The sequence below is a fragment of the Podarcis tiliguerta genome (genome assembly GCF_965153285.1).
Source record: "Podarcis tiliguerta genome assembly, chromosome: 14".
Taxonomy (NCBI): domain Eukaryota; kingdom Metazoa; phylum Chordata; class Lepidosauria; order Squamata; family Lacertidae; genus Podarcis; species Podarcis tiliguerta.
Genome location: NC_139547.1, coordinates 25,734,042 through 25,756,059, shown reverse-complemented (window position 1 = coordinate 25,756,059; position 22,018 = coordinate 25,734,042). Strand labels below are relative to the sequence as shown.

At 47.6% G+C, this 22,018-nt stretch overlaps 1 protein-coding gene across 1 annotated transcript; it reads right to left on the bottom strand.

Annotated features, from left to right (window-relative positions):
* Positions 1-53: 53 nt before the first annotated feature.
* On the bottom strand, positions 54-19,807 carry RAB11A (RAB11A, member RAS oncogene family). Its single transcript, XM_083412328.1, has 5 exons — positions 19,082-19,807; positions 10,256-10,451; positions 7,867-8,060; positions 5,058-5,138; positions 54-2,128 (listed from the first exon to the last, which is right to left on the bottom strand). The coding sequence occupies exons 1-5, from the start codon at positions 19,122-19,124 to the stop codon at positions 1,989-1,991; spliced, it is 654 nt and encodes a 217-aa protein (XP_083268454.1). The 5' UTR covers positions 19,125-19,807; the 3' UTR covers positions 54-1,988.
* Between the last annotated feature and the right edge of the window lie 2,211 nt (positions 19,808-22,018).

Here is a 22,018-nt window from a genome sequence, read left to right as displayed (position 1 = left end):
ACCAGAATGCCCACAGCAGCATAATTCCAAAGAAGTCCACTCAACAACAGCTGAACAGTCCCCCTGTGATTCTTTTATTAGAATTCCAATAATGAATAATTTCAAATCAATCATAAAAAAATATTTGAGGTACAGAATGTGCATACAGTACAAAGCAAATTTACAAAAAGATCGGGGGGGGGGAGTTTGTGGAACAAAAGATCAACAACTACAGGAGAGAAAGACACAAACATGAAGGGACTACAGCAATGCCTTCTGTGCTCCTCACACGTCATGAGCACCGCAAGACCGACAGGCTGGCTGAGAGATTCAGCACTCTGTACGTGCCCTCGTGGGGGGTGGGAGCAGCAGGAAGGAAAGGACACCGTATGGGTCTATGGCATCTTTGTGATAAGCCTCTTTCCTTCCTGTCCACTCCCCCCTAACTATTTCCTGGAGCCATTTCCTCTTCTGGTTGCAAATGGGCTTTTCAAATACCACAGTATTCCATGCGTGCTTGTATGTGTAGATATAAAAAAACACTGCTTGTTTGAACAGTGCTTTAGAAGTAGAACAGTGCTTTAGAAGTAGGGACATCCACAGTTGGCTTAAAAACTGCAAGAATCCAAGAACAAATCTTCTGGCATGTATTTCTGGATCTCTTCAGCAGGGCTCATGCATATGGCCTGAGCTTCTCTAAATAAATGAGGAGGGGCAAGGAGGAGGCCAAGCACACTCCCTGGCCAGTAACAGGGAGGTGCAACAAAGGCCTCCTGCCAAAACTGCAGACTAGATTTAATCCCATCCTGTGCCTTGAGTGGTTGCTGGAATCAAACCCCGCTTTCACAAGGACTCGGGACTTAAAGAGAAGGAGGTGCAATGATGTCCCCATCCTGCAAATATTCTCCATGCCTTTTTGAGAATGACAGCAAGCATTGCTGCACAGACCAAGGTGCAAAATGGACCAGAGGCCCAGGGGTGCATGAAACGAAGTACTGCAAGCCATAGGCACTTGCAAGAAAAGCAGATGGGCTACTGAGCTACGACTTACTGCTTCGTCTACAGAAGGCACCCATCACCAACTCTTTGGGCCTTAAGACAAATGGTACTGCATTGGCTCAGTATAAAACTACACCCGCCCTCCCCAACATGCAAAGCGACTAATCCCCCACTTGCTTGCACAAAGATGATTATTTGAATGCTGTGACTGGATAAACAATTACCTCGCTCCAACTAGCCATCTTCATGAAGTGGCACTATTGGCTATTTGGGGACACAGTAGGTAGGAGGAGTGAGCAGTTTCTTCTGGGAACGTTACGTATGTACAACTCTAATTCATTATATCAGCCTCCCCTAACCCAGTGATCCAGATGTTTTGAACTACAACCCCCACCAGCATTAGTTTTGGCTCATGGGAGATGTAGCCCCAAAACATCTGGAGGGCACCAGGTTGCTCAGAATGGGTGCACCCACTGATATAACTACAAGGAACTGAGAAAACTCAGCCTCCTGGGCCAGGATCCCTCCTCTTAGCAATAAATTAGTGTAGTTCCTGCGTACTGTTAACTGTGGGATACTGCTGGGAGCCACAGGATAAGCCACACGAGATGCTCATTCCATGAGATGCAATTTTGAGGCTGAAAGGAGGTTTAAAAAGCTCGGTCAGACTCTCAGGAGTATCAGAATTGCAAAGACTTAAGCTGCAGCAATCTAGTGCTTTGCTGAATGAGCCAACCTGTTTGGAAAAGAGATCAGTCATGATTTTTAAAAAACTGCCCTGCCGGGACTAGCATTCTGATAATGCTGCAGCCACATGCAAACAAACTGATGATTTGTAATACTGAAATAAAGGGGAAGAGTTAAGACATGGAGAAATCCAAAGAGAATAAAAATAAGGTTTCATGGAGAGAGAGAGAGAGAGAGAACTAAAAAGAGGACAATGTGAACTCAGAATCTATTTCCATCTTAGACCTGGGGAAATATACACAGCTTTCGAGGAATGGAACCTGCTATATATTTTGACAACACTGCATCTTTGGTTTATTTTCCGTGGTCGGGGGGACGTGGATAGGGACCACATTGTTGCTTGGTGACATGTCGTTCTCGCGTCTGTCAGACATTTGCTTCTGAGACACGATGCGATAGATTTCTGAAAGAGGAGGAAAGGTGTCACTAACAGAGGCAGCACCTGCCCTATGGCTGAAGCCCCTCCATCCCTCCCATGGCAAGCTGGGCAGTCCAGGATTGCAACATGCTGCCACCTCCCCTCCCAACTCTGACCATTTTTGTGGGCAAACAACCCAACATTCCCACTTGCAGAATTTGGGCATAACGTATGCAAGTTGTCACCAATTCAACTCGTGCAGTAATGAGTTCTCTCTTTTGTAGAATTTGGAATGTATTTTAAGGTGTGCTTTAAAAGCAAAAAACAAAAAGGGTTGGTAAAACCAAGTACTATAACAGTGACGGAAAGCTTGCAGCCCTCCAGATATGACCAGACTTCCATCAGCCCCTGCAGTCAACTTGGCCAATGGTCAGGGATGATGGGCACTGGAGTCCAGCAACAGATGAGGGGCCGCAGGTTTCGCACCTTGCACATCCGCTACAGATAAGACTGCCTCCACTGGGCAACTTTCACCTGGGACGGCACTCCTATTCAGCTGCCCCACAGGGAGCGAGAAGAAACAGGACCACTCTGTTGGCTGTGCTGAGACCCCCAGCTCAACAGAGATTCTCCTTTCCCTGAATGGTCACTTGGCAGTTGCCATGCCACCAACTGACAGAAGAGAGGAGAGAAGCAGGACAGCTCCATCGGCTCTGCTGAGAGACGAGCGGCCACTGGTACCCACTTGCCACCTATCAGCAGCTGTTCTATGAGGCTGCAGAACAGAGAAATAGATAAGAAATCAGGGCCACTCCACTGGACTCACAGAGGAACCAGCTGCCTTCAACTCCTCCTCTCCTTCAACTGCTTCCATCCCAGCTGGTCATTATGAGAACTGTGTAACCTAAAGGACAGGTGCCCAAGTCTGCTCGTTTTCCTCTTCCCTCCCCATCTCTTTAGTTTTGTGTTGTGTCTTTTAAGATCGTAAGCCTGAGGCCAAAGACTGCTTTTATTATTGTTGTTGATCTGTAAACTGCTCCGGGAGCCTCTGGGGATAAAATGCATTAAACAGAGTCATTTATTCCCTGGCCTATCTGCCAAAACATGCCTGCATTGAGGACATGGGGAACAAATTGTACACTGCAGTTCTGTACAATCTGGCACAAGCTGCGATGGGTAGGATAAGGGGACAGAGAAATACTTCCCTGCCTCATTATTAGGTTTTGTAGTTTTCTGGATATACCCAGGTGTGAGGACATGGCTGGATAGCTAGTTTTAGAAACACATTTAAATAATTTGGTCAATGGAGTCTCTTCCCACCATAAACATGTAAACGCCATCATGAATGCTCATTTCTAATAAGCTGTACTTGTCCACAGCTTCTTTCAATTAAAGTGGACACATAATTGGATTTGATCCGCTGAAGGGTTGCTTTCTAACATTCCACTGAGGATACTTTGCTGGTAGCTGAATAGTTTGTGCAGGAAAGACCCACTTGGTACTGCTATTCAGCGCCTTAGGCAAAATGAAAAAGAATCATAGCTCAGTGGCAGAAGTTTATATGCAGAAGGACGGTTCCAGTTTCAATCCCTGGCTGATCTAATTGAAAAGAGATCTTGGGATAACTGTTGGTGTTAACTTTCACTGCAATGAATGTAGACACCACTTGGCTCGAAAGGCCAAGGGTCTAATATCAGGCAACTTCCTATGTCTGCTCATTTCCACACAGAGGAACTGAGCAAATCTAGTGTGATGGCAGGAAGCAGAGGATGTGCTGTTCCACACAGAGAACAAGTGGCTCTGCAGTGATCTCAGCACCGGGGGGGCCAGGAGAATGTTGCTGCTAACAGAGATGAGCAGCCTCCCTTGTTCCTCCGCCTCTCAGCGACAGGACATGAAAGGTGGCCAGTTAAGAGTTGACTGCCAGGGGCCCAAGAAGACATCAATAGCTATCTATCAGCAGGGCTGCTATGTACTCTGTGTGCTTAAAGAAAATTCTGTGCCCAGGAAACCCCAGATGCTGTAAAAGAACTGGATTCTGCAACTAGTTTCAATTATGTTTCTTTTCAGGTGGTTGCTTACACTGCATAATTTATCCTGCTTTTCTAGAAATGGGACAGGCAAGGATCTATTAACAGTAGCAGAGCACCTGCTTTGCATGCAGAAGATCCTAGGTTCAATCCCTGGCACCTCAAGATAGGGATGGGAACACTTCCTGCCTGAAACCAGAGAGCCTCTGCCAGTCAGTGCAGACAACAATGAGCTAGTTGGACCAAGGGTCAGACTCCGTATAAGGCAGCTTCCTCTGTTCCAAAGAAGTTCCGCTCCTTAACTGCTGGAAATCAGTTTATGGCTTCCACTATTTTGGCAGGTGTTGCCCACCCCAGCCTTCCCCAAGCTGGTGCCCTCCGGGTGTTGTTGAGATGACAAGTCCCATTCTACTTGAACATTGGGCCACAGGGCTGATGGGAGCTGGAACCCTAAACATCTGAAGGGCAGCAGATTGGGCAAGACCAGCCTGCACACTTCCAGACAAGCCTATCAAGGGACAGAAAGCAAATTCTGGTGACAGGCTAGGGAAGGGGAGTGCTCAGAACAAAGTAAGATCTAGGGAAGAAGTGACGAATTTGCTTCAAAACGCAAGATTATCAAAAATGTTGCCACAGCAATCTTTCCCACCAAGTAGGTGCATAGCCAATCTTGCAAAGAAAAGACTCAGCCCTGGGGTAGGACTTTCCTGGAAGAGCCTCTCTAATCTACACACATTATGTGCCCCAACAGGGAGGATCAATGAAGGCATGGAAGAAGATCCCAAAACCCTCCTCTGTTCCCTAGAGTAAAAAACAGCCATAAGGTACTGCCTCTGTGTTTGCCTCCAGCATTGAAGACTCTGAGGTTTCCCAATTCTCAGCTTAGAGGCTCCGTATTTCGTTCTCGTGGCCCACACATCTCTCCCACATCAGTGCCAAGTCACCTGTCAGAATGGTCTGGAAAGCAGCTTCCACATTCGTCGAGTCCAAAGCCGATGTCTCAATAAAGGAAAGGCCGTTCTTTTCTGTGAGAAAGAGGAGGAAGTTGATTAGATCTGCCAGTCCAGTGAAGAGGCCTGAATAAAAGGCTGCCTTGCTTCATGCTCAAGAGCTTCACAGCTTCCCATTGCAGCCACAGAGACCAGGAGCCCAACTTCACACCCATTTTTGTACCTTTGGCTGTGCTGCGTGTGGCCTCCCTAACGCTATGTCTCCCTCTTCCTCCAAAATGCTCCCCAAGCCTTGCTTTCCCCCATATTTTCTGCCCCGCCAGCTGCCATTTTCAAAACTTTGCACAAACTCAAAAACCTCAAAATTACGAAAATATACTTTTGTCACAGTGCAAGCTGGTCAGTAAATCACACAGTTCAAAGCTAGAGTTAACTCTTTATTAGCGAAACATGATCTTCCCAGACTTGGATGAGTGTCAGTCGTAATGAGCATAGCAGCTCAAGCTCTGTGGATCATAACATCAGTTGCTGAGACTAAAAATCCTTGCCTTCTCACAGCAGCTTATGTCTCCGCCTCTTCAGAGCTTTTTGCAAGCAATCAGACTGCAGCTTGTTTTTGCTCCTCCTGTTTCATACCTCTCCTAGTTCTGGAGTCAGGGGGGTGGGGAGCCTGTTGCAGCAGGAGGGGGAGACCCCCTGGCTTCTTCGCCAGCCTGACTCATCGCTGTCTCTTGACCTCCCTCCTCCCACTCGCCTGCTTCAACTTGCTCCTCAACTCACTAAGCCCTGTTACCCCTTCAGCTTCTGACACCTCCTCTTTTGAGTCTTATGCCTGTCCCAGCACCACTCCCCAGGCTCTGAACCTTCTTCCTTTGGTGGTTCCCAAGCTGGTTCCTCCCATCATTCCTCTGTCCCCAACCAGGCCATGACAACTCTATTGTACTCAAGAAACATATACAAAACGAAATACACAAATAGGATACTAAGTACTGCACAATGGAAGACAGGTTGTGAACCTGTTTCGACTGTTAAGTCTTTTCCCATCCTGTCACAATAATCTTCACTCCTTGGGAACAGCAGCATGAAATGTTTGGCCGTTTCCCTCTCACACCGCGCAAATTTTTTTGTCATATGCTAGAGGTCAGGGTCAGCCTCTGTTAAGTGGGTTTACGAAGAACTTAGATGAGGGTGCTGTATAAAATAGTATTGAACCCCATGAATTTTGTGCGTATTTTAAAAAGCTTCTTCCATCACACGGATGAGAGGGCTTTCAAACACTCCTCAGAGAGAAGAAAGAATAAAGCTGGCTGAGGTTCAAGGTTTCTCTGTAGATCCTCTCTCGCTTCCTTAAGTGATTAGCAAAGTGTCACATGACCAAAGAGGAGGAAGTCTTGCAACCATCAGAATATTGCACCTTAGCTGCAAGATATTAATGATTCCCAGGGAAGAGGAGGGGAGCCGTTTCTCTGGGACTGAGGCCATGAAAACCAGCTGCCAACTTTCCCCTCCTCCTGAAAAATTCCTCCCTGAACTGCATGTGGCATAAATCAAGCATTTTTAATCATGATTAGTGCAGAGGACTCAAAGCCACATTCCAGAGTGGAATGAACTTATCCTGAAAACCAACCAGATTTATGAACAAGTCAATGTCTTGAGGTCACAGCAGATGCCTCCACATTGTTAATTGCTCCTAGCCTTGGGGGAGGGAGGGTGAAGGGAGAGAAGAGGGGGCACTCTCATTTAATTAAAGAAGATGCTGCTTAGACTGCTCACTGCCCCTGCCTCACATTCCTACAAGTTACACACAAACATAAAAATCCACAGATGGCATCTGTCAAAGGAAAACGGATGTCAGGAACTCACAAGCTCAGCTGGTACCAGTCACCGTTGCCGGGCAGCCCAAATCCAATACCCAGGAGACAGTGAGTGGGATGGGATGAAAAGCGGTCATACAAAACTCCAAAGCTATTGCCTCCTACTTCTAACTAGAGGATGTCTAGAAGCAGGAACGTGGAACAAGATAGGAAGCTGCCCAATACCTAAGGGCAATGGGTACCTGATTCCTGCTGCCGTGAGTGCTGGAAGATCTGCTCCCTGCTGCAAGGCCTTGGCCTAGGAGGCAGGGCCCAGACTCACCCTGAACAGCTAAAAAGCTCCTGGGAGGCCACTGGGACATTGCTGGAACAACACTTGGGCTGGGGCAACAGGCTAAGATGTTTTAAAGGGTTCCAATTCTGGTTCCTCTGTTTCATTTTTGTCAGGTTGGTGTTGGTTAAATGTTTAGTTGGGGTTGGTGGTTACTTTGATTTGGGTATAACTGTAAACTGTTTATTATTGTTGTTGTTATTATTGTTGTCATGAAGACAGGAGTGCCTGGCGTGCTCTGGTCCATGGGGTCTCGGGAACCTCAATAACCGCTTCCCACCACACAGTTACAGAGAAATGCCTCCGAGTCACCTGTTTGAGTTTTTCCAGCGGAGAAGTGACCATGATGCAGGACAGGGCCTTTTCAGTTGTGGCACCCGACTCCGGAATGCCCTCCCCAAGGAGGCTTGTCTGGTGCAGAGGCTGGAGCCTCTTGGGCTCCAGGTGACAAGCTCTGTTTCCACATTTCAAAAAACTTGGGAAGTTTTACAAAGTTTCAAACTGGCTCTGCTGCCGTTGTTTTAGTATTGCTTTCCATTTATTGTTAGCTTTAAATTTTTGGCAGCTGCTCTAAGAGGTTTTGCAAGAAAAACAGAAACTGAACAAAACAAAACAAAGAAGCATTCCAGCGGCAACACGCTGCCCCCCCCCCACTCACCTGCAAAGGCTCGGGCCTCATCCGTCGGAACAGCCCTCAGGTGGCGCAAGTCGCTCTTGTTGCCCACCAGCATGATGACGATGTTGCTGTCGGCGTGGTCTCGCAGCTCCTTCAGCCACCGCTCCACATTTTCATAGGTGAGGTGCTTGGCGATGTCATAAACCAGCAAGGCCCCCACGGCACCTCGGTAATAGCTGCAGGCAGAAGCACACAACCCACGTGAGCCCACAGCAAGCAGCCAGCAAGCACAAAAAGGGGGCAGGGGAAGGAAAGCTCAGACCTCGCCAGGCTGCCCAGTGGGGCATCACGACACTCTCCAGAGAGCCAGTGTGCTGCAGTGGTTAAGAGGGCTGGGTCCTAGGACCTGGGAAACCAGGGTTCAAACCCTTACTCAGCCAGGAAGCTCACTGGGTGACCTGGACCAGTCACTCACTCTCAGGACCTCACAGGGTTGATGTGAGGATAAAATTGAGATGGCGAGAACTATGCAGGCCACCTTGAGCTCCTTGGAGGAAAGATGGGATATAAATCAATACATACATTTTAAAAATTGGCTCCACTTCGTACAGGCTGCATGTGTGTCAACTGCCCCAGGACCACCCCAGCCCTCCCCTAACCTGGGGGCTTCCAGATGCTCTGGGCTGCCAACTCGCATCATCCTTGACCAGATGTCAGGCTGGCCCAGATTCCTTTATGATGTAAAGTTGTTGGATATTTTAATTTTACCAACTGGTGAGAAATAAAGGTAAAGGTACCCCTAACCATTAGGTCCAGTCGTGGCCGACTCTGGGGTTGCGGTGCTCATCTCGCTTTATTAGCCGAGGGAGCTGGCGTACAGCTTCTGGGTCATGTGGCCAGCATGACTAAGCCGCTTCTGGAGAACCAGAGCAGCTCACGGAAACACCGTTTACCTTCCTGCCAGAGCGGTCCCTATTTATCTACTTGCACTTTGACGTGCTTTCGAACTGCTAGGTTGGCAGGAGCAGGGACCGAGCAACGGGAGCTCACCCCGTCGCGGGGATTCGAACTGCCAACCTTCTGATTGGCAAGTCCTAGGCTCTGTTGTTTAACCCACAGCGCCACTCGTGTCCCGCAACTGGTGAGGATTAGCTGCCCTTAAAACACTGATGTATTGCTGGGAAACCCAGCCAGATGGGCGGGGTATAAATAATAAATTATTATTATTATATATTATCAACATCTGAGTACATCGCCAAAGCGCAATGTTTGGCTAGTGATACATCGCCAGCCCTAGTCAGGGGCAGAGTACACACTGCCTTCACCCATGTGGGAAGTTGCTTGTGCTGAATTGACACTGCTTCTTACGTGAAGTGCTCTGAAAACAAGCATATCTGTGGAAAATGCAGCAGATAAATAAACTGACTATAGTGAAATTGACTAGGACGGGAGTTGGTGCCCAAAACATCTGGAGGACACGAGGGCGGGAGGGGCTGGCACAGCCTCTTGCCCAATGCATAATTTGGCCTTCCGATAACCCCAAATTATTTCCAGTTTTTCATCCTGTCGTGACTTGGTTTTATAAGTCACCCTGTTACAGTCATTTAAGAGAGAAGTAAATGAGATTATATGCATCATCACTACAGTTGACCTAAAATAAAAAAAAGTGGTTAAAGCTCTTCCAACAGCAGCTGCTGGAAAAAACACATCCCTAGCTGGCCTGAATTTGGAGCCAGTTTTGGACTCAGTTATCCTCAGTTTGGACTCAATTTTGGACTCAGTTATCCTACAGCAGGGATGGAGAACCTCCAGCCCATGGGCCTATTCAGGCCTAATCAGGCCTGCCAAGTCTCTCCCCATTTTGGCCAAGCCACGCTCACCTGCCTCCATCATATATGAAGCCACGTACAGGGCAGATGAGGGAGTGACTTGGCTAAAAGGACCCACTCATAGGGTGGTTTTGGGCAGCCCTTTCAGAGGATGCTGATCCTCATAAGCATTGCTCAAAGTGCTGCGCAAAACAGCAGACAGAAAAGGTCACCTGATGTCATCGTAAAGTCAGGTGATTTGACAGGTGGATGGTGGCTCTGCCTGCCAGGTGGAGGCAGATATCAATCTGGCCTGCCAGGCTAGGAGGCTATTTTCAGCTGGTGGGTCACATGATTCCTGTACTGCAGGGGGTTAGACTAGCTGGCCATTTGAGTCCTTCCAACGCTACAATTCTATGAACATTGAAGACTAGCAACTTAAAGAATGCGATGGGATTATTGAATGCTGTTCAATCTGAAAAGCAGTCTGTTTTTTTGCTGCAAACACGATGTCTGCAAGGGCCATCACATAGAAGACACACACACACTTGCAGTGCTCCTGCGTCCTGTTCCCATAAACTCCCCCACAATCCCCGGGAAGGCTCTGGCGCTGGTCCACTTACGCCGACGTGATCGCCCTGTATCGCTCCTGCCCTGCTGTGTCCCAGATCTGAGCCTTTATTGTCTTGCCGTCCACTTGGATGCTCCGTGTGGCAAACTCCACGCCAATGGTGCTTTTGCTTTCCAGGTTGAACTCGTTGCGAGTGAAGCGGGAAAGGAGGTTGCTCTTGCCAACTCCGGAGTCTCCAATGAGAACAACTGGGAAGGGAAGAAAGGGGGGAGATTCAGAGAGGAACCCAACACACTCTCTGCTCTGACACTCTGAACCTCATTTGCTGATTCACCTGGCCCTCTGTGTAGAGAAACTGCCCAGGTAAACATTTAAGGGAACCAGGCCGGGGGGGGGGGGGTTGTTACCAGAGGGAAATTACATTCTTAAGCTCCACATACTCATACACACACGCACACACACATAATCAAAATACTGGCTCTTGAACTAAATGGTCAAAGGAGAGGCTAAATGTGATTCTGAAATGTATCGTTAATCAAACATTGCTCATCTCTACATCTCCTGCATCAGCAGAAGGTTAGACTGGATGGCCTTTGAAGCCCCCTTTCACCTCTATTGGTTTTTGCTCATCCACCATGCTGCCTTCTCAGGTCTATATATATATATATATATATATATATATATATCTAGTTGATATTGACAGCCACAATATTCCCAACTGCATGAAGCTAGAATGTTAGCTTTCTTCCAGAAATAAGACATTTTAGCTGCTGTTAACATTGCAATACTAGAGTTCTTGTTACTCAATAAAATTAACTGTTAGATCTGGCGCCACCCAAGCAGCAACTGCAGAGAGCTCGCTTCTTTTCTCCCTGCCGGAAAGGCTACTCTGCTCCAGGTGCTCTGCTGCTGGGACTGCAGTGCAGAAGAGAAGGGCCATAGTTCAGTGACACCTGCTCTGCTTGCATAAGGTTGCAGGTTCAATCCCTAGCAGCGTCTCCAGGTAGGGCTGGGAGAAACGCCCTGCCTGAAATTCTGGAGAGCTACTGATGGTCAGTGTAGACAATACTGAGCTAGATGGACTTGGAAAAAGGCAGCTTCCCTTCTTCCTACACTCTGGCCTTTGCCAGCAGCCAGAGAAAAGGGGACTCTGGGCTGTGTGTGTGTGTGTGTTTGTGTGTACATGCCAGCCATTTTTTATATTACCACAAGCTGTTAAACAGCGACCTTGAGAACCATACGATTGCAAGCCAGGATGTAAATCTTCAAATTTTTCTGGCTCCCTCTCGCATCCCATTTTATCTGAAAATATACACCTATGTTTACATGGTTACCATCTGAATGCTCATTTTGGTCTCTGCATGCCGGAAAAGGATCCAAAGCAGAGTCTCATTCTTTTATAGGTCAAACCAAAGACTCTCCATCTGCATCACTTAAGAAGGGGGGGTGGGCAGCTTGATCCAGAAAACTAACATGACCCGGGTATTTATCCTGCAGCAATCAATGGCTTCATCCTTCCAAGACTGGCATATTTCCTTCTCAATCCTTTCCTCCACTCTGAAATTACGATAAAACAATCACATCTGGGATTTCATCTTAATTAATTACTGCACAAATCTCACTGTGCGGACAAAAACAACCAGCCCTTTTTCTCGTCTCTCCCCTTTCAGCTGATTCAGCAAAGCAGGAGCCAAACTACAAAAAAACAACAGGAAGAGGCTTGTTAACTATTCATGCCCATCAGGAGTTTGATGCCAGACTAAAAGGCATCAAACCTTCCCCAACCTGGTGCCCTCCTGATGTTTTGTTTGAACTACAACCGGCTGGGGCTGATAGAAGTTGTAGTCTAAAATATCTGGAAGGCACCATTTTGGGAAGATTCCGCTTCAGGGGTTTCTCTGTTAATTCAGAGTAAGCCCCTCAGAGCTAGCACTCTCTGACACACACACCGGAAATTAAATCCTATCACAAGGTGTTGTTATCCAACCAAAGTCAGGCAAAAGAGAAGCTGTGAAGTCCAAAAGAGAACCTGGCATTTAGATGCTTCCTTTTTTTGCACAGAAAAATCCCTAAAGTTTTTCTCATGGCCACTGAAGCCACATCTCAGCAACTCCCCAACTATACTTGTCTACTCAAGCGGGACCTGCAAACCTCCCATTTCTGCTTCCTGTGCCTGGGACCGTGAAAGGTTGTGCATGGAGATGGGGGTTAAAATACTGACCAACCCACCATACATAGCCACTGGTTCAATGTTTATGTGTCCCCTGCCCTGCCAAGGTCAACAAGTGCATTTCATGGCTGAGTGGAGATTTGAACCGCAATCTCCCTGCTCCTAGTCAAGCACGAAGCACCCTATCCACTATACCACCCTTAACAAGCTGGTGGGTGGCATTCACCTTAGGAAGGCAGTTTTCAACCCTTTATTGCTCCTACAAAGTAGACGCTGAGGGAGGGAGGATGTTAGTGAAAGTTGGGTGGCTCTTAACCCAAACCTATGCCATAACATCACAATTCTGCAGGCCAAGCTGGGAAATGTTAAGTGGGTGCAAATTCAGAAGAGCTGTCTGAGACACATTTTTCTCCTTTTCTGTGTTTGTTAATATTATGAAATTCATTTTTTTAAAAAAATTGTTAGAGAAGAGCTGTCTGAGTATTTTAAGAAAACATTTTATGTCTTTTCTTTGGCCTCATGGCCCTTGCTTCCAACTTGAGTTTCACTGTTAAGTTTAATGCATGATTTAACTTCCTCGAGCAGGTGACAGGAATTTCCAGGGTGCTGTTTGCTTCCAGGGATGCAAAATTAGGCCCCTTGCAGCAGCCAAGGGACAGCAAGGGCAGGTAGAGATTTGGTTGGGCATCATCTCACTGGTAAAGAGAGGGAGGACTCTACAGAAGGCTTTGGAATGCAAAGATGCCAGCAAGTAAAAATAAAAAACCTAAACCAATGGTATGGCTAGAACTTATCCAAGGACACTGATAAGACAAGCCACATGTGAAAGCTCCTGTTCATAAAAGGAAAGGAAACCAGCTTCCCCAAAGGAGAGTGTAAAAAGCATATGAGAAGGTTTACAGCATTTCTAGGTGTACAACACACAGGACTTGCGGAAGGCCTGAAAGCCAGACTAACCAGATTGCCCAGTCCTTGTGGTTTTTATTTGTTAACAATAAAGCTGGGGAAAGCAAAGAGTCCAGGGTACACTGGTAATCAGCTGGCCTCAGCAACACCCAAGGACAAGCAGGGAAGAGACAAACTGAATTACCTCACCTCAGCGCAGTCAGGTGGCTCAAAGCTCTGCAAATACAAGCAGCTACATCAGCCCCAATGTGTGCAGCACCTCGCCTCTTCTACGCAAACTTTCTCCAACTCCAAAACATCTGCAGGACACAACTCTCCGATTGGCAAAGCCATGCTGGCCGATTGGCAAAGTCAGGATGGCTGATGTCAGCCATTCTGAATAGGCCAGGGCTGTACAAAGACCCACAAGGGAAAAGGAGGAAATTGGAGCAACCCTGAATCAGTATGAAAGCAGGGACATAACGGAGGAGCTGTAGCCAATCAGATTTTAAAATGCTCAATGGGAAACCTTTGTCCCTCCAGATGTGCTGAACTAAAGCTTCTATAAGCCCTAGAGATCATGGCCAATGGTCATGGAGGAAGCTACAGTTCAGCAACATCTGGAGGGTCAAAGGTTATTTGCACCTGCCATAAATGAACTGATGAATGGTGGGGAAGATTGCCAGGCTCAGCTGCCAGTGTAGACCCGCATCTGTAGTTATTGCAACTTATCAACTCTTGGGGCTTGGCTTCTGTTCTTGCTGAAAGGGATTAAAACAAGATGGGGAAATGAGACCCTGCAACAGCAAAGCTATTCTCAAATGGTTTGTTCATGTGCCTATTGCCAGAGTGGGGTCTGTACTAAGGCCTTTCCTAAGGCCCCATTAGAGAGCGGAAGAGCATCCTCTCCGGAACACAGAAGAGAACTCTTGGACTTTAATGACCACAAATCACACAGAGAGAAATACTGAGATCATACTGAGATCCACACTTTCTTTCATTTTCCCCCTCTGACCTCACTATTTACAATCCCCTCCCCCAACCATCTCTCTCTCTCTCTCTCTCTCTCTCTGTGTGTGTGTGTGTGTGTGTGTGTATACACATGCCTGAGTCACAGAGGTGTGGATACACACACACACACACCTACCTCAGGGTAGCACTTCCATGTATCAAAGAAGTGAGCCCTAGTCCATAAAAGCTTACACCACAGCAAATGTTAGTCTTTAAGGTGCCACAGAACAAAGGCCATCCTGCAGCTAACCAAGTCCTAGGCCAATTAGGGCTTTAAAGATCAAACCCAGAACCGTGGTTCAGAACCAAATTGGTAGAACAGTATAACGGGGGGGGGGGGGGAGTGCCATTTGTTTATTTATTTGCTTACATTACTGTTCCACCTTTCCTCAAAGGAGTTCAAGGTGGAATACTGTACATGGTTCTCCTCCTCCACAGTTTTATCCTGACAACAACCCTATGTGGCAGGTTAGGCTGAAAGGCACCATGACTGGTCCAGGGTCACCCTGTAAAGCTTGATGGCTGAGTGAGGATTTGAATTCTGTTCTCCTGGGCTCCAGTCCAGCACTTTAACCACTACACTACACTGTGAGAGCAATTTACTGGGTGCTACAGAAGAGATTTCTCATCACCCGTCTTACAGAACTACAATTCCCAGAATTCCTTGGAAGAAAGTTAAACTATGTTTGCAACACAGGCTGCGCCCTGCTAACATCATAAGGATAGGAGTGAAACTCAGATGTGGAAGAGGGCTAAAGAAGCTGTTAGGATGAAATTAACCAGATTGTTGCAGGTGTTGCATATCAACATAATGCATGTGAAATGCACTAGAAAATACAGTATTGAATGCTTCTATGCAATTACCACGCAAGTGTTTAAACCTAAAAAATGCAGATACTTGCAATACATGCCACAGGTCCTGGACTACAGAGGGTTATTATCGGGACTAGTCTGTAGAGAAGTGAGCAAGGAGGGCAGGAAACTGGGCTGCCACATTAGCTGCTTCACTGGCCTTTCCTGCTGTCTGAAGATGTCAGAAGGTACACATGGTCAAGCATGTGACATGCTTAGCTGCTGTCTCAGGGGAAACTGCTGTTCACAATGAAAACCTGGCACACCTAAGCATTTACAGGCCGGACAGTACGGAAAGCTGGCCCAGAAAACAAGGAAACCGTTCAAAGTGTGTTCCCTGTCATGCAGCCTTTGTCTCTAAAACCCAGATTTATAACCTCTGCAACATTCCCTCCCTGCCCTGTTATCTGTGCAGCCAAGCATGTTATTTCCCAACACATCCTGCTCACTATGGGGGGGGGGGGGGACTCTGCTGGGAAGAATGCCTGCACATCCAGGAGGAGGAGTAATGCTCTAATGGGCTGGTAACTGTTATGTAGTAACAGCAAGACCGGAAGTGAGGTCAGTGGAAGGATGCAAGTTCTCTGTTGCCTAGAAGGAGCCACTCAAGGAGGGTACAGTTGCAAGCAGCAAGGAACAGCCCGTCTTGTTTATGCCCTGATCAGGAGTTTCACACAGCAACAAGGCTAGATCTTGCTGTTACTGCTAACTAATCTCTGTTGAAAAACCTGTTAATAAGTCCCTTAACTCTTCACATTCAGCAGATTCTAGGCAATTAACCACCATCACCCTGCAAGCTCAGCCTAGCTAAAGCATGCCAGGGCTTACATTCTTTTGTGTGATAAGAACCAGACAACCCACACCACCAGCACCACCGCCCCAGAAAGACAGATAAACATTCCACATTGAAACAGTTGGCTGTTATTTTGCCTGGTTTATCCCTACAGGAAAATGCACTGCATTAAAAAACAAACAAGCTCAATCTAGAATACATTTTTTAAAAATCCCACGCTTGCAACATTCACCAGTTAACCCTCTCCGTTTGCCACCCCTGCCCCCGCAAGCTGGAAGTTGAGGTTTCAACATTAAATCACTTGCTCACTGGTTGCCATGCCTTCCTCAGTCACTTCCTTTATCTCAAAGTAAAAAGGGGGGGGGGGGGGAGGGAAAGCAAAATTCCAGAGGAAAACCACACCAAGACCACAAAGCAGTGGGTCAGGGTGATACTTTTACAAAGATTTCACACAAAAGCAGCGAAACACATAGAGTAAACCAAGTTATCAAAGGGAAAGTTCGTCTCGAGACAGTAGACATTCTTTCTGAAAGGGAAGCGGCTCTCCCTGCACTGTATTAAGTAAAAAGCCCACAAAGTTACTAACTAGCATTATTCATCACCACAGTGACTGGAGGCCACCCCCACCGAAGAGCTAAGTGCTGATCAAAAGTCCAGCCTCACTCCTGAATAGCTCTTTCCTAAGCAACTGCAGCAGCCAAGTAGGGCAGAAATGCTGAACACACACAGCAAGAAGGATGACAGATTCCTAACAGAACTTGGGACATGCAAAGGTGAACTCCAGGGAAGGCACCAGAAGGGCCTGGCCATTGGTTTCTATGAGAAAAGTCTCAAGAAAGGAATAGGGAATAGGACTATAATTACAAAACAATAGGGGGGTGGTTAGGGCGGGGAATATAATAAAAAAGGAATGCAGAGAAAACAATTTGTTCAAAGTTACTTGGCTTCGCAACAATAAAAGGGCCAGATTCTACAGTAGCCAACAGATATTGCCACCAGTCCCCATTTTGCTTTGTGTCACCTTTTCACTTCCTGGGGGAATCTGATATAGTAGCCCCAAGTTATGCCTTTCCCACTTCTTTTTAAGGTTTTCCAACTGCACTGCACTATTTTATGGTGGGTGGATGTGTTCTGGGGTATTCAAAGAGAGAGGGGAGGAAAGAAGTCAACAGAGGCACACACAATAAGAAGAGCCTATTATGGCACTGGTCTTTATCGGATAAGTCGGAACCCATCACTGGTCCACCAACTCTGTACTGTCTACAATGACTGGCAGTGGCTCTCCAGTGTTTCAGGCAGGGAGTCTTGCCCAGCCCTACCTGGAGATGCTAGGGGTTGAATCTGGGTGGTTCTGCATGCCAAGCAGGTGTTCTGCTGCTCAATTACAGAAGAGAGGTTATGGGACTGGATCTCCTGTTTAGACTGGTGTTCTTCCCTATATTTTTGCTCCAATCAGCTGCTGTGATCATTTTGTGTTGAGGCAGATACACCCCCCCCCTTTTTAGCCTCTTATTGTCACAACTAAATAGAGCCTCCATGTCCCGAAGCATTATACGTCTCTGAGTATGACCTGAAGCATTCCTTGGGGGCTGTCCAGAGACCTCTGCCCAGCAGCTAGAGCAAACTGGAGGATGGGGACTAGAGGGATCCTTATGGTTTGATCTAACCAGGGTCCTTCTTATGTTTAACACATACCTGCCTATGTTTTTTACTGGATGTTGAACAACCCAGTGATTTAGCACACATACGGACATCTATTTTCATTTCACTTCTGGGAAGATACCATTCTCCAAACTTTCTCTTTAGTTGCACTCCGAATGAAAGAAGGGATGGAGGAAAACTGGTTCAGGGTTCTCTTTGTAGCCCAGCCCAGTAACCACACTGTGCTGACTAAGCCTGATGTTTTGTAGCCCAAACCTCTGAAGAACACAAGGTTGAGGAAGGCTGTTTTAGTCAATAATACATTGTGTCCTGCAAGATGTCCAATTTTCCCCACCCACCCCTCTATGTTGTTGCTGCCCTCACTGGGCAACACAGCATGTCAGTCTCATTAAGCAACTGCTGGTGTTGAAAGGCACTTGGGATAATCTTAAGCAAGAGTGCAAATTCTGGATCACACAGATTAATTACACTGTGACAGTTAGGATTTCTTAAATCTACATTCTTATTTTATATCCCACTTCCTCACCCAAGGAGGTAAAAGTAGCACACATGGTCCTTCTTCACATCCTCTCCTTTTATTCTCACAACAGCCTTCTGTTGTAGGTTAGATTGAGAAATCATAACTGGGTCAAGGTCACCCAGCAAGCTTCATGGCCAAGTGGAGATTTCAGCCTGGTCCTTTTAAGCCATGTCTGACACTTTAAACTTGGGCATATAAAAAAGAGAACAGGATCACATGTGCTGCCCTGACCTCCTTGGGGTAAAAGTGGGATATAATAATGCAAACTGAATAAATCCTAACAGTTACCCTGTGTGTAGCAAAAAGAATCTGGTAGCCTTTAACCAAAGTGTCAAGACTGTCTTCACCCCACTTTACAAACATCCCAGATTTCAAAGCCCAAACACAATTCAGCCAACAAAACACAACAGACATTTCACAACACTCCACCGCAAAGTCCCAATACAAAGCCAGTCCACTAGTGTGGTGAAACAAGCGTTAAGTATGAAAATCATTAAAGGATTTAAAAAGAAAAACCCTGCCCAGCGCCTAGCAAAGGGTGGGTAGGCTTTCTGATGTGCCAACAAGGCCTGAGATACTTTACTGAGAAGGACTGGGGGATGGGGAGCCAAGGCTGTGGACTGTATCCAACCACATTCGACTCGGAGTAAGCCCACTACAATTAATGGGCCTATGCTAAGCGCGTTCATTAATGGGTCTACCCTTGAGGAGGACTAGCACTGGATACCACCCAAAGGGCTGGGGCGAGGGAAAGGCAAGGGGGTCGGCTTCAACCAACTGCATTTCACTCATAGAGGAGGCCCCTGGGAATTAATGGACCTTAGTCAGTGGTGCTCCTTAATTTTCTATCGGTCTCCTCTCGAGTAGGGCCGGAAACCATTCAAGGAATCCTGATCGGAAACCGGGGGGATGGGGTGGGGTGGTCTGACGCCCCCAGGGAGCGGGGGGGGGGAGGCGCGGCGGGGGACAAGGGATGCAGGCCCACCTTTGAAGAGATAGTCGTACTCGTCGTCGCGGGAGCCCCCCATAATGACGGCGGCAGCGGCGCCTCCTCCGGCTTCTCAGCTAACAAGGAAGCGACAGCCAGAGAGCCCCTCCCTGCGCCTCCTCCTGCTACTGCTGCTGCTTCCTCTGGATCAGCCGCACTCCGGTTCCGCCCACTAGCCGGCCCTTCCTTCCTCCTCGCTCGCCGACCAGATACAGCTTCCGGGGGCACCGGCTTCCGGCTTCCGGTTCGCGTGACAGGGCGGCCTTTCTCGTCAGAGGGACCGCTCCGTAGACATGGATGACGACACTTCCGGGCACTAAGGGCACCAACGGAGGGATCGAGACAACGACTTGAAAAATGGTCGAAAAATGTTTAAGGGGGGAAGGAAATCGGAGACTGGCGGGTTTCTAAATAAATACACTTCCGGTTTTAAACTCGGACTTGTTTTCTGAGGCAAAGGCTTTCATCAGAGAGTTTCCAGATTCCTAGAGCGGCGCCGCACGAAGTCCTGAGAGAATGCGGGCTTTCGTTTCTGTGCCGGAAGTTATCTATAGCCTTCAGCTCCCACTTTAGACGCTTTCGTCTCAGTATTCTTTCCCCGCATATGACGGCGACCGAATGGAAACCGGAATCGATACCTGAGTGCGGCACCTCTTGACGTTTTCATCTCTATTGTTGTGGAGGGCAGAGCGAAGCGGCCCGTAGATCAGCCTTCGCCCTAGAAATTTCGCACTACAACTCCCATCAGCTCCAGTGAGCGCGACAGGATGATGCTAGGGCTGCTGGGAGTTGTAGTCCAGGCGGGACCGCAGAGGCCTCTGGGAAGGGTGGTGGTGTGTAGATCCCCATCGGGGAAAAGCTTGCCTCTGAGCATGTGCAGAGTGTTTCTCCCTCCACCTCCCTTTTCTGCTTCTCCGTGTCGTTTTCCTCCTCTGCCTGCCACAGTGCTTTGACTTGGATTTCAACTCATGCCTGGGATGTGGGAAGGGGAGCCCTTCTCAGCCTTGGGCCCCCAGATGTTCTTGAGCTACAACTCCTATCATCTCTGATCACGGTGGCTAGGAATGATGAGAGTTTTAGTCCAACAGCATCTAACGTCCCAAGGCTGATGCAGTATTAAAAGAAGAGGATGCCTAGAGGCATGTGCAGAGTGCCATTCGCTCAATGCCTCCTTTCTTCCTGGACTGCAGCGCGGGAACAGAGAGCAGGCCCCGGATCCTACCTTCTGAGGAATGCAGCTCCGCCTGCACGTCTGCATGCCTTCCCCTGACTGAATGCGTGTCAAGCGTCCTTAGTAGTGCAGTCCCGGTGCAATTCACACATAATATAACCAGCAGGTTGTTGCTCAGACATTCAAGAGGCAGAGACATTCCATGTTTAGGGCGGTATATAAATTCTATTATTATTATTATTAATAATAACAACAACAACAACCATATTTCCATATTGGAACCTTCCACCCACATCTCTCTGGCACGTTCATTGCAGACAGGCAAGTTCACTTAAAAAAGAGTCCCCTGCCTGCTCCCCACCTCTTCTGAGCTGCCGCCTTGGTGTGTGAGAGAGACGCGGAGCATGTGCAGAAGAGTTAGTTGTCAAATGCACTCTGTATATGTTCACGGGCACTCTTGCGCCCGTCGCAGTAGAAGCTGCAAATAGGTTCCGGGGCTCAACTTTAACCTCGACACCCGCGCGCCCCACTCCAAATGCATGTGCAGTGGCAACGGGTACGCGTCTTCTAGCGCCATCGTCCTGCTTTCGCATGCCAGGCTTTGCCAGACTCCTAAGTGCGCACGTGTAAACGCAGTCGCTCCCCAAACCTATTGCTGCTCGAAGCCGGAGAAACAGAAGCTGGAGGGGAACATCCGATCCAGGCTTGCAAGAGCAAAAGGCGTCGCTTGGGAGCGCCGTGGGGGCGCTAGAAGTCAGCGCAGAAGAACTGCAAGGCTTTAGTGGGAGCTGCCGCAATATATTGTCAGGGCGGTTCCATGGTGTAATGGTTAGCACTCTGGACTCTGAATCCAGCGATCCGAGTTCAAATCTCGGTGGAACCTGCAACGATCCTAGCTTGTTTTTCTCTTTAAGGCTGTTTTTATTTTATTTCTCAAAAGCAGAAGTCGCGTGAACGCAAGTTATTTTCAAGTACTCAAAACAATTCCAAGCGAAACTCCCATCAGCTCCGAGATCTTTGAAATGCTTTTAGAACTACAGCGACTGGACTGCTGAGTTTTAAGGGATCGCCTCTTCACACATGGGAAAGTATGACCTGCCAGCCTGAATAGTCCTTGCGACGCCCTGAGATGGGCTGGATCCTGTACCCTGGGCTGCAATAAATGCTCTGGGTGAAAATGAAATGAAATCAAATCGGAAACATATGAATAAGTATTTCCTGAAATACACTGGGTAAGGATGATGCAGCCTCTTGAGTCATGCACCAAGATGGGTCGTATCCTGCACTCTGCTCAATCGGAAATGAATGCAGATCCTGCTCTCTAATAAAAAGCATACCGACAAGCCAGAGTGCTTATTAGAAGCTCAAGTGCAAAGTGGTATGTTTTCTTTTTATTATTATTACATTGCATTCAAATCTCACCTTTTCTCGAAGGAGTTCAAGGTGGTGTACAGAGTCCACCTCATTTAATCTCCCACAACAACCCTGTGAGGTAGGTTACGCTGCAAGGAAGTAAATGGCCCAACTCACCCCAGCATTGGATTTAGGGCGGGGCAAGCAATTTCCGCGGAACAAGGTGCCTAGCCGAGGGGTTGCAAAATAATAATTAATGAATTATTGTGAAAATAATAAATACTTAGGGGGCATGCCAAATTTTGTCCTCACTCAGGGCTCCCCTGCTTACTCTGCAATCACTGTGGAGCATCATGATGGCCCTTAATTCAAGAGTACCTTCGACCACCAATGGTCCATCACCAGTTTCA